This window comes from Lichenostomus cassidix, chromosome 26, assembly GCF_008360975.1.
Source record: "Lichenostomus cassidix isolate B80296 chromosome 26, HeHo_3.0, whole genome shotgun sequence".
NCBI classification, from domain to species: domain Eukaryota; kingdom Metazoa; phylum Chordata; class Aves; order Passeriformes; family Meliphagidae; genus Lichenostomus; species Lichenostomus cassidix.
In genome coordinates, this window is record NC_139506.1 from 690,292 (window position 1) to 705,183 (window position 14,892).

The 14,892-nt window shown below is 52.0% G+C and overlaps 1 protein-coding gene across 12 annotated transcripts in view; it reads left to right on the plus strand.

Annotated features, from left to right (window-relative positions):
- Positions 1 to 10,751: 10,751 nt before the first annotated feature.
- The window catches only part of PPP1R12B (protein phosphatase 1 regulatory subunit 12B), a 131,577-nt gene continuing 127,436 nt past the window's right edge, over positions 10,752 to 14,892 (plus strand). For 8 of the 12 annotated variants that reach the window (XR_014856576.1, XM_085082819.1, XM_085082815.1 and 5 more), the window contains exon 1: positions 10,754 to 11,157. Coding sequence is in view for 11 of the 12 variants with exons in the window: in XM_085082819.1 (XP_084938945.1) it covers positions 10,870 to 11,157 (288 nt within the window). In the remaining variant the exon portion in view is untranslated. Of the gene's footprint in view, positions 11,158 to 14,892 lie in introns of all 12 variants that reach the window. The other 4 variants (XM_085082824.1, XM_085082825.1, XM_085082816.1 and 1 more) reach the window with 3 other exon arrangements.

The window sequence follows — 14,892 nt, forward strand, 5'->3', positions numbered from 1 at the left end:
GGACCCCCATCCCACCCCCAGGGAAAGAGCTTTCGGCACCCTAAAAGCCGCGGGCTGGTTCCCAAGCGGCGGGAGTCCTCACAGATGTTTCGGTCGGTATTTTGTTCTGCTGAACGTTTTCCTCTATATTAAAAGAGGAGTTGCAAGATTGGAGAAGGGACTGAGAGCAGCCCCGGGGAGTAGGACTTGGGGGTATTGGTGGATGAGAAGCTCAACATGCCCTGGCCACATGCTCTGGCAGCCCAGAAACCCCCCATGTGCTGGGCTGATCCACCAGCATGGGCAGCAGGGCAGGGGGGATTGTGCCCCTCTGCCCCGTTCAGGTGGGACCCCACCTGCAGAGTTGCCTCCAGCCTTGGGGTTCCAGGAAGGGCATGGAGCTGCTGGAGAGTCCAGAAGAGGCCACGGAGCTGCTTTGAGGGCTGGAGCCCTTCTGCTCTGGAACCAGGCTGGGAGAGCTGGGGGTGTTCATCTGGAGAAAAGGAGGCTCCAAGAAGACCTTACTGCAGTTTTTCCACAGAGAAAAAGGAGCTTATAAGACATAAGCAAGAAATGTTGTACAATGAGGGTGGGGAGGCCCTGGCACAGGTTGCCCAGAAAAGCTGTGGCTGCCCCTGGATCCCTGGAAGTGTTCAAGGCCAGGCTGGATGGCGCTGGGAGCAATTTGGGATAGTGGAAGGTGTCCCTGCCCATGGCAGAGGGTGGGACAACATGGGCTTTAAGGTCCCTTCCAAGCCAGGGCAGGCTGGGATTATGACTCTGTCATGACAAATTGCAGGGCAGGGGAGTGAAGAGAGACTCTCTGGCAATGGCTCCCATGGGAATCCACCACAACAATGCTGCTGTTGGTGCAGACACAGGGCGGTGAAATATGCACAGTCCCAAACTGCATGGGAAAGGCTGCAGAGATGTTGGGAAAACACTCCCAGCACACCTGGAGGAGAGGTGGGGTCTGGCTCCCTGTGAATGAGAACTCTGAGAAGTGAAGAGGCCAAAGCACTGCAGGAGCGGAGGCACTGCTGCCTGTCCCTGATGTCCCACAGACTCTCTGTACTCTCATATGTGTCCCTCTGAGCCCAAACATTCCCAGAGCAACCTACTGAAAGTGTGGCTGCAGGGCTGTAAAGCTGCCTTTGCCTTTTTCCTCTGTGTTTCTATGCCCGGGCAGTACAGGAGCCCAGGAGGGCCCAGGAACTTGTCACAAGCAATTCCAAGGCTCCAGGGGATGCTGTTTACACCCTGAAAGGCCAAAGGTGGTCCATGTGTAGGCCCTGCAGCCTGACCCAGCACTGAATGCTCTGTCTGACCGTGGTCGCTGCTCCATGTTCAGATGCCCAGCAGGACCACACATCCCAGCTGGAATTTGGGTGGTCCTCATGTGCTCATCACTTTCTGATTTGCAGCTTGCTGAGTGTCCTAGGTTGCAATATAGATGTAGTTTTCTATTACCACCAGCTGTGGGCCGTTAGCTGCTGTCACCTGCTAATGACCCACTCCGGATGACAGGCAATGGACCATCAGGGACCCACCGTGTGACTCATGGACTTACCCCATCCCATTGTGGGATGCTCTGCCCAGGAGGGAGGAGCCAGGTGTTCCCACCTGGATATAACCTGGCCTTGGAACTGCCTGAGCTAGCCCTGTCTACTGGGTTCCCAGAGGACAAGAGCTACCACTGGACCTTCAGCTGGAGACCAGACCTTCACAGGATCACCGCTTCAACTGGACTACTTCAGTTGGACTGCTACTACCACCCTAACAGGGTGTTAGGTTGTATCTGACTTTGTCAGTGCTTTTCCTTGTATTATTTCACTTATTTTTAATTTCAATCTTGACTTGTGATCTCCCACTGGTTTGTTTTCAAACCAATACACTGAGGTACAAACTCCAGCTCTCCTTCTGCTTGGGAAACACTCCCCTGGATCTGTCCCGCTCTGGCACTCCCACTCTGGCCGGGGAGGGGGGCAGGGAGGGGAGTGGGACACCATCCCTGCTCCCTGCAAACCTCACACAGGACAGGAACCAGGTGGCACCAGACAGGGAAAAGATCTTCCCTTTCTTAGGCATTTCTGGTGCCCTGAAAGGCATTGGAGGATTCCAAGAAGATTCTATCCATCACTGTTCTGTCCCTGGACCTGGCAACCAGCAAAAGGCAGCCACTTCCAGGAGCAGCTCTACAGGAAGCTCCTGGAGGGAGTCAGGAGAACGGAACAGTTTTGCTGGTGGCTAAGCAGCTTCCCACCCTGAGCTGCTCACCTGGGAGCTTCTGGGGCATCTGTGCTCCATGAGAATCTGCCAGCCCTTGAAGTAGATGATGCTGGAGAAAAGCTGGATGCTTCAGTGCTCCTGATGGCTGTGGCCACGGACAGGATTGTCAAGTGAGGCCAGGACGCCATTGGCACAAGCTTCCATCGAATTTCTCTAGCCTGGGCTGGCCTTTTTCTCCTCAACAAAAGGAAGTGGGCACTGAAGAACAGGCAGCTGGCATGAGGAGCCTGATGGCTGCTCTTTGGGGCTCAGGGACCCTTCCCACTCCTCTCCTGAGGCACCGTGGCTTGCCGAGGGCAGGCACTCTGCTGGCAGGAGCTGGGGAGCCCAGGCTGCTCCAGCTGCTAGGATTGTGCAGCTGAAACTGGCAGGAAGGGAGGAGGACTGGGAGGGCAGCAAGGAGCTGCTTCCTTTGGACCTGGAAAGATTTGGCATCAGATTCCACAGTAATTTTGCCCTAAACTCTCTGTTAAGAAATTCCTGGCATAATTTGAGGCCATTTCCTCTTGTCCTGTTGCCTCCTACTTGGGAGAAGAGCAAGATCCCCACCTGGTTCCAACCTCCTGTCAGGGAGGTGTAGAAAATGAGAACGTACCCCCCCCGAGCCTCCTTCTATCCAGGCTGAGCTCCTCCAGCTCCCTCAGCCACTCCTAGTGCTCCAGACCCTTCCCCAGCTCCATTCCCTTCCCTGGACATGCTCCAGCCCCTCCATGTCTCTCTTGCCATAAGGGCTCCCAAACTGCCCCCAGGACTGCAGGTGCCTCAGCCCTGCCAGCACAAAGGGATGGGCACTGGTCCTGCTGGCTACACCATGGCTGGTACAAGCCAGGATGCCACTGGGCTCCTTGCCCATTTGGACACACTGACCATTCATGTTAAGCAGCTGTTGACCAAAACATCATCTGCAGCTGCTCTTGGTGGCCACGGATCTCCCACAGGGTCCCCTGAAGCCTTGTAGAGTGTTAGAGACACATCCCAGGGCTGATGTCACCGCAGCATTTGGGGAGGAGCATCGTTTCCCAGGAGGCTGGGAAACCTCTGCCAGATGGCTCAGAGGCTGTGTCTAACCCAGTGTGCAGGAGATGGTGCTGCAGATGCCAACCTGCAGCAGGCTTGGGCAGACCTGCCCTCTCCAGCCTCTGTGCCACAGGAGCAAGGCCGGGACTGCTAGGTTTCAGAGGCTCTCATACCCCTATTTCTTTTCTCCAGAGGAGGCAGAACAGGTGGATTAAAAGCTGCCTGTCAGCTTCAGAAAGCTGAATCCCCCGATCCTACTGCTGCAAACTCCATCTCTGGTCTTTGCTCTGAAGGGGGCTGAAGGGGACCAGGCTTGTGAAGGACCCCATTGCAGAGGGAGTGGGGCCCAGGCCTGGCCCTTCCAGCACTGGCACAGGACACCTTGTGCGACAGAGGGATGCTCTATGCCCCTTCTGAGAGTGCAGAGAGTCCAAAGCCCATCTCAGCTCACCTCCCAGTGTCTACCCAGCAGCAGAGTGGTGTTTCTTGGGTTGTATAATCTGGGGCTGGGTGGGGCTGTCCCTCTGCCTCTCACCTGCTGCAGCCTTCCCATCTCCCCAGCAGAGCCCAGGGATGCAGGAGAGCAGGAATTTTCCCTTTAGGGACTTTTAGCCAGGGGAGGGTCAGTCCCTTCTCCAAGGGAATAAGGGACAGGACAAGAGGAATGGCCTCAAGTTGCCCCAAGGGAGATTCAGGTTGGATATTAGGGAAACCTCAGTGGTGCTTTGCAGCTGAGAAACTGCCCAGCACCTGCCAGCTAGGGCAGGGAGTAGTAGATGTCCTGCTGCCAAGCCCACAGCTGGGGTGAAATTACTCTCCTTTGATGAACGTAGTTCATTAAAACCTAATTTTATCATTAACACACCCCTCCATCCCAAAGGTGTCCCCCCCCAAAGTTTGACCACCCCTAACTGGGGTGGTCTTTGTGACTTTTATCTTTAAAAACTAAAGAATTTTACACCTTTTACACAAACGCCTTCATGACTTGAGTCACTCAAGTCTCACCTAAACATTAAAAAAACATATAAAAAGTAAGTTGAAAATGGGGGAAAAGTCAGGGAAGACTCTGTGGTAACTGCTGGGCTCAGTCCCTGGGCTGAACCTGCCTTCTTCTGTCAGGGCCTATTGGGTAAGAACTGCACTCTGTGCACACTGAATGCTGTAACTGGGGATTAGGGCTTGTCTGGGGATTGCTTTGAACACATTTATGCAGTCAGATAGCATCACTGACAGATCCTATCATTGACAGATCCTATCACAGACAATCCTCGAACTGTAACCTGTCACAGTATTATATGAAAAAAGAGAGTCTGTAAACTCAGGGTGAGTCCTTCCCTGGCACTGGCAGTCACCAGCAGCAGGGAACATACCTGGATAAAGAGGAAGAGCCACAAAGGGGTCATAAAGTGGCAAGAGCTGCTGAGGGCTTTCCGCTATGCTGGTGTAGGTTAGTGGAACCACACCCTGAGCCAGCAGCATGGCTTAGGGAAGGCTCCCCCTAACGGGACACTGACACACTGCTCAGGCACAAGGATCTCCACTTTGCTGGGGCACTGAGAGACAAATTAAACACTGAGGGTCAAGTAAACCTCCCAACAGTAACAGTAAAGAAAATCCCCTTTCATATGACAACTGTGGATGTGGCACTCGGGACATGGGTTAGCGTTTTGGTTCAGGCCAAGGAATCCATTCCTTGGCACAGGAAACTCGGAAGCTTTCTGAACTTCGGCCTGTGACCTCTGGAGACTGAGACGCTGTTTTGTTCCTCTGCAGGAAGATTGTAAGTCCCTGATTGCCCATGTCATTCAGAACTTCTATCCTGCACTGCAATCCATCGCCTATGTGCAGACATTCCGGGGACTGAAGAGGAAATACGAGAGAGACAAGCAGCGACAGCAGCAGAGTGTGCACTGGTAGGCCCCAGCCTCTGTGCTGGGAGCCTGGCAGGGACTGCTGTCTGGCAGGGCTGCTCCTTGGCTTTCTCTTGGCCAGAGGGTAGCAGGAGCAGGCGGCCTGCACTGGCCTTGGCTTTCCTTCTGGAGGAAAACTGCCTGGATGAGAGGAAAGCCCCCTCTGCCTTTCCTTGTGGCCCCCTGGAGTAGAGCTGCTCTTGCTCAAGGCATTCAATGCTCCTCTCAGAAAGCCCTGAGCTTCTCCAGAGCAGAATCTCGCTGTGTCCCTGCGAGGGAGGATTCAGCCTGCCTGGGCCTCAGGTGGGGGCTGCTGAGTCTTACGGGGAGGGCACAAGTGCCCATGGAGCTGCATGGCCTTCCCAGATGGGCCACGCTCCCTGCAGAGCTTTGCAGGCCATTGCTGATCCTGATCAGGCATTGCTGATCCTGCTGATCCCTGAGTGGGAAGCAGCAGCTAAGCTGGGATCACTTGTCCTGTCTCTCTGCAGGGTGCCATCACTCTGGGCCACAGGTGTAAGACCCTCAGAGCAGCAAGAACAAATGACCATGGCTGCAGGCCAAGGAGGGGCAGCTCAGGCAGCGCCAAGGAGCTCCAAGGGCTCCTCTTCAAAGAAAGTGACCCCGTGCCCGGCGCTGAGAGCCCCCAAGGTGGGACAGCTGGGCTGAGTGCTGTCCTAGCCAGGGACAGCAGAGCCTTTGCGCCAGGCTTGCCCGGGGACAATGCAGCATGGGCAGCAATGGCCTGGGGGCTGGCAGGGGGCTTAGATAGGGCTCCATTCACACCAGCCCTGCCCAGGGACACCCTGACTGCTGGGGGGGAAGCCTGAAGAAAGGATGGGCTGGGCCTGGAGTCTGCTGCTGACCTGGCGGCACAGTCTGATCTCACATCCTCTGCATGCCTCTGCTGGGGCCACTCCTCAGCTCTTGCCCTGCCCACTGCCTGCTCTGCCTTGGGCATGGACAGAGGAGATGGGAATTTGGGCGTACAAAAATTGCACTTTTCTGAGTATTCTTTCAATGTGAGAGTTTCCATTTTTTTGTTTGGCAGAGGCGTCACCCAAGGGCTTGTGCCAATGATGAAGAGCAAGACATCATTCCCAGGAAAAGACCACATCTTACTCAAGGAAGGAAACCCCCATTTTGAAAACCAGTCATTTTGGGGTTTCCAGGCCAGGGACAGTTGAATGTTATATTGTTATATTTAGTATTAGGTATAGTTCAAGTTTGTTAAGGGGTTTGAAGTTAGTATTAGGTTTAGATCCTGTTTTTTAAGGAATTTGCTGTTTTCTGTAGATAGACAAGGTAGTAGAGCTTGTTCAAGAAGGAGAAGTTTGCCTTCTCTTCAAGTTCCAAATAAAATTTTTGAGCTCATTCAAAAAGAGGTGTTGATATTAATTGATTAGGTCTTAGCTTTACAATTCAAGCTCTGACATTGGAGTTTGTAATTGGATAAGACGTATCATTGATAAATGGTATTTGGATAAAATATTCTATGAAACTGGAATGGGTATATTGCCTCTTTTCCTGGGAGTTCGTGGCAGTCAGCCATGGAATACCATGAGCAAAGGGGTATCCCTACTGGCCTAGTTTCCAGTCTCTACAAAAGTCCAGGAGAGGACTCCAAAAGATTTCTATGAATCTGCATGTGAATTTCTGGGGACAACTCCATCTTTGCATCTAAAGCAATTCCTTTTGCTTCAAGTGATATTGTCTTGGATTGATGTTATGATAATCCTTTATCCCCTATCGTTGGCTTATATGCCCAAGAGAGAAAAATGTGTGGTCCTGTCTCTTTAACTACACCCAGCCGAAGAGAGAAACGCGGGTTGTTTTGAAAACATTTTCCCCAAGCCTCGCTCCGGGGGAGGATTCGTCGCCCGGCAGAGACTGCGTGCTGGACGGGGGTCGGAGTGAGCTCTGTTCCCGTTTTTTTTTTCCATTTTTTTCTTTTTTCCTCGTTTGGACCCCTTCTCTTCGATCTGCTTTGCCACCCGGAGACCCAGGAGGGCCAGAGGACAGCAGAGCTCTCCAGGGAGCTCCACCCGGCCCCGGGGGGGGCGAGGAGGAGAGGGGCTGCGTCTGAGAGAAGGACTTTTTAATCAGGTTGAATAACTCCTTTTCACCTTGGTTTCCCCTTCCCCTGTGCCTTGCAGGGCACTCTGCGTGGTTTTGTCAAATAAATAGTTTTTTCTTCACTTCCATCTAAGAGGTTCTGTTGTGGGTGGGGGAGGGGGTGTCGGGGCCCTTCGCTCTCGGAGGAGAGAGAGTCTTATCATTAACCCGGGACAGATATTTATCACAAACTTGGACTTACAGACTGGGAAACTGCCCCAAAAGTCTGTCAAATGATGTAATCTGATCTTCCTATGGACATGACAGCTTGACTCCAATGTGCTGTATCTTTCACAGAAAGCAGAAGCAATGGCACAGATTGCAGGCATTTGGGGATGGCTGATCGTTTGGGTCACAGCCACTTCTTCAGCGATGTGGCTGTGCAGGACTGCTCGGCATCTGCCAGCTCAGTCCAATGTCCAGGAGTGCTGGGCAGAGGCAGAAATCTCTCCAAATACATCAATTTCCAGTCAGGACAAGAAAAAGCCTGGTTTCAAGTGGCTGATAGGTTCAACCAGGAAGTTTTCACAGGAGCAGGAGCTGCTCTTGTCAGCTGTGGGGCAAACAGGGTGGGCTCTGTCCTGTTCCCATGGCTCAGGCTGGGAAAAGGCTCCCGGAGCCCAGAGCTGAACCAATAACATGGCCTTGCCCACGGCTCTGGGCCAGAGGTACAGCTCACACCAGCCTGGCCTGCTGCCCCAAAGAATTCCATTCTGGAAGCCAGAGGGGCAAAGCTCAGCAGCTGCAGGACTCCTCCAGCCCATCCTCAAGAAGAACCGATCCCGCTAGGAAGGGACAGGCTGAGGGATGAAGGCATCGAGAGCAGCCCTGATGGGAAGGACTTGTTGGTGCTGGTGGGTCAGAGATGGACATGGCTCATCCACATGTGCTGGCACCCAGAAACCCCCATGGGTGTTGGGCTGATCCTGCAGTGTGAGCAGCAGTGGGAAGGGGGGATTGTGCCCCTCTGCCCCTCTCAGGTGAGACCCCCTCCTGCAGAACTGCCTCCAGCCATTGGGTTCCAGCACAGGAAGGACATGGAGCTGTTGCAGCAAGTCCAGAGAGTGCACAGAAATGATTTAGGGGGTTATGGAAAGGCTGGGAGAATTGGTATTGTTCAGACTGGAAGAGAGAAGGCCTTGTGGTGACCTAATTGTGACCTTCCAGTGCCTGAACAGAGTTGAAAAGGAAGAGAGACTATTTGGAACCTCCTGGAGTGACAGGTCAAGGGGAACAATTTTAAACTGAAAGGGGAGAGACGTAGTTTTGATATTGGAAATAAATTCCCTGTGATGGTGCTGTGGCCCTGGCCCACATTGCCCAGAGGATTTGTGGCTGCCCCATTCCTGGAAATGTTCAAGGCCAGGCTGGATGTGGCTTGGAGCCACCTGGTCTAGTAGACGGTGTCCCTGCCCATGGCAGGAATGAGATGAGCTTTGAAGTTCCTTCCAACTCAAACCATTCTGGGATTCTCTAATTCTATGATATGAAGTATGGCAAGGTGATTGCCCACCCCATATCCCATCTCCTGCTCCCCAGGAGTCTGTGCTGAGGGATCCCAGCCTGCAGCAACTGAAAGCTGAAAACCTTTTTCAGCCAAGTAGAATAATAAATGTAATTATTGTGTCCTGTTGCTTCTACACCCACTTCAACAGCCACTGTCCTCACCGCCCACTGTCAGGAGCTCCACACTGAACTCTGTCACATGAAGCCCTTGTTCTTGTTGCTCTTCTCAGAACTAGTTCTAGTAATTCCAGACTCCAGTTTTGCGATTTTATACTGTCATGTAAACCACAATCGGACCTTCCTACAAATATTGAACAGCCCTTAATGTGGCTCCTAATTCTGTTCATTAGAGTGGGTCATGATATTTTGCACACTGGGGAGATCAGATACATGGCTCCACAGTTCCTGGGGGTTTCCTTGAAACTTTGCTGAAAACTGCTGGAGTTGTTTCAAGGCTAACGAGCAAATGCCATCTGCTCTGGGGGATTTGTCACTGATCATTCAGCAGCACGGCTGTCCTGGGGTTCCTCTAATGAACAATTTGAGGCAAATGCTCCATTTGGCAGCTGGGTACCACAGAATAACCTGACGGTGAGGGGCAGCCCCTTCACTGAGAACACTGAACTGCTGTGGTGATGCTCAGCAGGACGGGGCAGACGTGCAGCCACGAGAGGGGGCTCGGGGAAGGCTCAACGAAGCCAACCGGAAGGTCTTATCCCAAACCTTCAGCGCTGCAGCAGGTCCGGCTGGAAAGGACCAGCCAGGGGGTCTGTGCCAGAGGGAGCCCGGCTGGTCCTCACTCTGCCCGGGCTCAGAGTTAACCAGGGGAAACCAGAAAATGAAATACTAAATTCATGCAAGCATGCATGTTTGTCCACTGCCATTTCCCCCAGGAATTCTTTAAATACATCTTTTAATGCCCCGTGAATCAAAGAATCAAAAAATCTTGCAATATTTCTTCTCTAATGTCTGTAACCTTGCGCAAATCCTGTATTAGTGTGGTGGAAGAGCTGCACAAAGTTCTGAGAAAACTTCTTGCCTTCTAAGCTTTTCAAGGAGGATGAATTTGGTTTCATGAAGGTTTCAGAACTCTGGGTTTTTTTCCTATGTTCCTTGTGCTAGGGTTAGAGAGTTTTCACAGACCTACTGACGATGCTTAGTTCTTGCTTTCAAATCTGTAAGTTCCAGCAGCTCCTCAATAAAATCAGCTGCTGTCTGACTGGCAGCTGCAGGACTGAGCCACTCTGGGAGCTTGGCACCTCTCTGTCCATCCCGATGGCAGCAGAACATTTATCCCCAGAGTCCAGAGAAGGGAACAGAGCTGTGGAAGGGCCTGGAGCACCAGGGGTGGCTGAGGGAGCTGGGGGGACTCAGCCTCGAGAAAAGGAGGCTCAGGGGGACCTTCTGGCTCTCCTCAACTCCCTGACAGGATGGGGCAGCCAGGTGGAGTTTGGGCTCTGCTCCCAGTAAACAAGAGACAGGACAAGAGGAAACGGTATCAAGCCAAGCTATGCCAGGGGAGGTTCTGGTTAGATATAAGTAAGAATTTCTCTCTGGAAAGCACGGTCTACCACTGGAAGGGCCCAGTGAGGTGGTGGGGTCCCCATCCCTGGAGGTGTCCAAGGAAGGCCTGGACGTGGCACTCAGTGCTCTGGGCTGCGTGACCAGGTGGCGATCTGGCACAGGTTGGACTCGATGACGCCAGAGGTGCTTCCCACGCTCAGAGACTCCGGGATTCTGTGACTCTGAGGAGGGTGGGACCCGGGGAAACCGCGGCGACGGCACCCAACCCCTCCTGCGCGCGGGGGCTGCCGGGAGTTGTAGTCCCGGTCGCGCCTAGGTGCGGCGCCGCGCGGGGGCCGCCGGGAGCAGCGGCCGCCCCAGGGCAGGTGCGGCGCCGCCCCCGCCCGAACTACATGTCCCGGGGTGCCGCGGGGCGCGCGCGGCGCGGGCGCGGCGGCGGGGGCGTAGCGAAGATGGCGGCGGGGGCGCTGCGCCCCGCTCCGGGCTGAGCGCGGGGCGGCCCCGCGCGTCCCTCTGAGCGGCGGCGGCGATGTCCGAGCCGGAGCACCTGGGCGGGAAGCGGGCCGAGTCGGCACGGCTGCGGCGGGCCGAGCAGCTGCGGCGCTGGAAGGGCTCCCTGACCGAGCAGGAGCCGGTGGCGGCGGGGGGTGGCCGCGGCCGGCACCGCGGCGCGGGGGGATCCCGCGTCCGCTTCGAGGAGGGCGCCGTGTTCCTGGCCGCCTGCTCCAGCGGCGACACCGAGGAGGTGAAGCGGCTGCTGGGCCGCGGCGCCCGCATCAACACCACCAACGTGGACGGGCTGACAGCCCTGCACCAGGTACCGAGGAGGGGTGGCCCGGCTGTGAGTGCCCTCGGTTAGCACCGGGCCGGGGGGCACAGCGGTACCTGCAGCCCCGGCCTGGGGTGTTGGTAAACAAAGGGTTCGGTACGCTGTGATCCGAGCCCCGTCCGGCGCGTTCAGCCTGTGTCAGAGCACAGACCGAGGTGGTTCCAGTCAGGTAGCGGGATGTACTAACTTCTCACAGGGTTATCAAGTAGCTTAATTAGCAAAATAAGGGCTGCGGGCCTGCCCAGAAGGCCAATTTATTAAATACTTGAAAACTTACGCCGTTGTGATTGGGGTCTCCTGAAGTGGCAGCAGTGCCGGGTAAATTTCCCGGGAGGAGTGAGGGTTTTGCAAGGTCAGGAGTGTGTGGTCAGCTCGTGTTGTGTTTTATCGGAGTTGCCTTGAAACTCCCCAAACTGCTCCTTGGCAGGGAGCAGAGTGTGCCCACATGGCCGATAAGCAACGTAGATTCTATTAATATTCATCCAAATGTGAAGATGGTACAAAGTGGTCGCAGGAATTGGCTGCGGAGCGGTAAAGCCTTGACTGTCAAGAAACATGTGCTGTGTTCCATCCGTAGCTTTTGCTGCTCTTGTATAAATGAGCAGGAATGCGAGGGAACATGCAAAATTGCCACCCTGGAATATTGGGAAACCTGTTGCTGTCCAAGACTGATTGAGAATTTAGCAGGGCGTGTGAAATCAGTGTCCCAGATTGGTGCATCTGGTCAGTGAAATGAATCTGATTTGGGTCTGGGCCAGCTTCAGGCAGAAAATTTTCTTAACTCAAGATCGTGTAGATTAAACATGTAGTGTAGTGACAGGACTGGGGGAAAAAGCACAGTTTAGGAATAACATCTGGAGGTAATGTGTTTGTAAAGAACAATGTGTTAATAGCACAAATAGCAGGACAGCTCTTGAGTTAATCAGGATTTCTTCTTTGCTGGGCTGATGTTACTGAAACATTTTTTGACGTGCACAGGGCGGTTGAGGAGCTCTCTGGCTCCTGGCTGTCAGGGAACAAGGGGCAGGGAGATTTTCATTTTAGTTTGGACTTCCAAAAATAAGTTGTGAAGCAAAGAGCGAGCAAGCTTACAGACTGTCAGGTTGAATAATACTTCAGCCGGCGAAGCAGTGAACTTTGTAATGGTTGGGCCTTTTTCGTGGTTATTTGTGGCATTTGGTATAGCAACAGCAAATAAATTGCACTGTGTTAGTAACCTCCAGTACAGCATATGTATATTTATTATGAGATAAATAAGTGGTCCTGTAGACACGAGTAAGAGCCAGCTACTGAAGGGCTGGTTGTTCAAAGCATTTTGACAGCCAAGAGGGCTGAATTTAAGGTGGTTACAAGTATGGTTGAGTTGGGATGACTTCGTGAGGGCTTTCCAGCCAGGATCGATTGTGATCCCCTGAGAAGGGTCCTGGTCTCTTGCTGATGTGGGTAATGTGAGGTGTCTGGTGAAGTGCACTGGACTCAGATGACAGCTGATGAGCTCAGCAAGGTCAGTGCTGGAGACCATGGTGAACCATGTATTGACAGGCAGACTGCAAAGTGAATTCTTTATATGTAAAGGATACAGAATTGTATCATATGTTTTTTAGAGCACAGTATCGGGTGACACTGACCGATAACACCTAGGGCTTGATACTTGGAAGAGCACCGGGATAAGTCAGCAGTGGAGCAGATGCTGGCAGTACCAGCCAGCTGCTTATGTGAAGGGTTTCTTCACAAACTTGACAGGAAGGGAGGGTGACCTTAATGTGATTGGAATAAAAACTTTGTTCCGATGTCCCATGGATGTAATAACATTTTTACTGAAGAGTGATAAGATGTTCTTGCACACCCAAATGGAACAAATGCTGTTTTCTTAAAGGTTTTGTTGTGCATGTGTATCCTGAGTCTGTAAATCTCTATCAGATGAAAATGTTTATTGGCATGGCTGGGGAGGTTGTTATGAGTTCCTTTCACTGAACCTGTCCAAAACAGGTTTGTTTTCATGTTGCTTGGAGAATAATGCTGCCTATGGTAAAGAGTCAGGCGAGGCCAGTTAGGTTGGGGGTCCCCAGAGCACTGGAATGATGTAGTGCATGTGAGGATGTTTAAATAACTTAGTATTAGAAACACAACATTATATTACAGGGCAGATGGTCATGACTGTCTGCTCTTGTTTAATACCTCTGCAACCAAATGGCCACTCAGTGAGGAAGGAAATCCTACACACTGAAAAGAGCTGGCTTTGTTGAAAGAAAGATCAGGTAGAATTTTTTCCTTTGGTTAAAGAATTTAATATGTGAGACTTAAAATGAGACTTACTCTGGATGAGCAAATAGGTCTTTTTAGGTAATGGAAGGGTTAACCAAGTCAATTGATTTAATTTGTCAGAGTCGGCAGCTGCTCCCACAAAACCTAAGACCAATCTTACAAATCAGGTTAGTTTGTTTGAAGTGCAGGGTGGCCCCAAATGTTGTGTGTGTTCACAAAGTTAAAATTACATTTTCTCTGGTATCTGGGCCACTGTGACTAAGACCCATTTTGTACTTGCTGTGTGAGAAGCTAGCTTGGCTATTTATAGCCACAAAGCTGCATTTTGAAAATAACCTTTTAAATTACAAGTGGTGTTTCTGAGCCTCCAGGCTGTGTCATTGCCCTCTTTGGAGGCATCAGGTGCAGCACAGATCTGCACTACAGCCTCTGTCTGGTACCTGTAGGGTGGCTTCGGCTGTATTTTATCTACCTCAGTGCCTGGAGAATGCTGCTGGATGAACATCAGTCCCTCATTTTCAGTGATTAGCTTAGACTGTATTCACTGAACTGTTTTTGACAATGTGAGTAAACATTTGGAAATCAAGAACACTGCTAGCAGTTGGTGAAATGAACTGTTGGTGGCAGCTGAACTTCTCTAGCGTTTGCAAGTGGTGGGAAATGGGCATGAGCTGCTCCTCTGTCTCCTGGGCGACAGATAAAACCAAAGAGTAAACTTGTATGAAAATTGAGTCTTAAGGGAAAAACATTCTGCTGCTTCTAGTTGGGAAAGCATCTCCCAATGTAATAATAGCAATGCTTGTTTGTCTTCAAGGACTGGTTCACAAAGGATGACAACAAAGATTGTTTATCCTCTGTCTGCCCTTTGATGATTTACTCTCTGTTTCCCTTTGGCCTGTTCCAAGGAGAAGTGAGTTGCTCATGAAATAACTCCTGTGTTATTTCACAGTACAGTACTCTGCAGTACCTTGGTGCTTGCTGTTGACTTTGTTTTCAGGTGCTGAGTGCCTGTGCTAATTCAGGAGCTGCTTCCTGAACAGTCAGGTACTTTGTGTGGTGACTCCAAGAGATCCCAGTTTGTTATTCCGTCTTCTGAGCCAGAGTGTAAAACTGCAGGCATGTCTGGTTGCTCCTCAGAGCTTTATAGAGTGGCATTCATGTCGAAAGGGTTGGGCAATTTTCAGTTGCTGCTCAGCAAATTTGCCCTTTCCTCATACAGGCTATGTGCAGTCATAACAAAGTGGGAAGCAGTAGAATTTTTGGATAGTCCAGAAACCAGAGGTAATAGAGAGGACTGCCTGATCACAGCAGTCTGTTGGAAGAGTCATTGAGGTGCTAACACTGGAACAAAATCTGGGACTGCGGGAAAGGAAGAGAGGATTCCTCTGTGCTTTTTCTGCTTAGGCTATCAGAGCTGGAAAGCATGGAGCAAACAGTTGGAACTGCAGTACTGGCTGA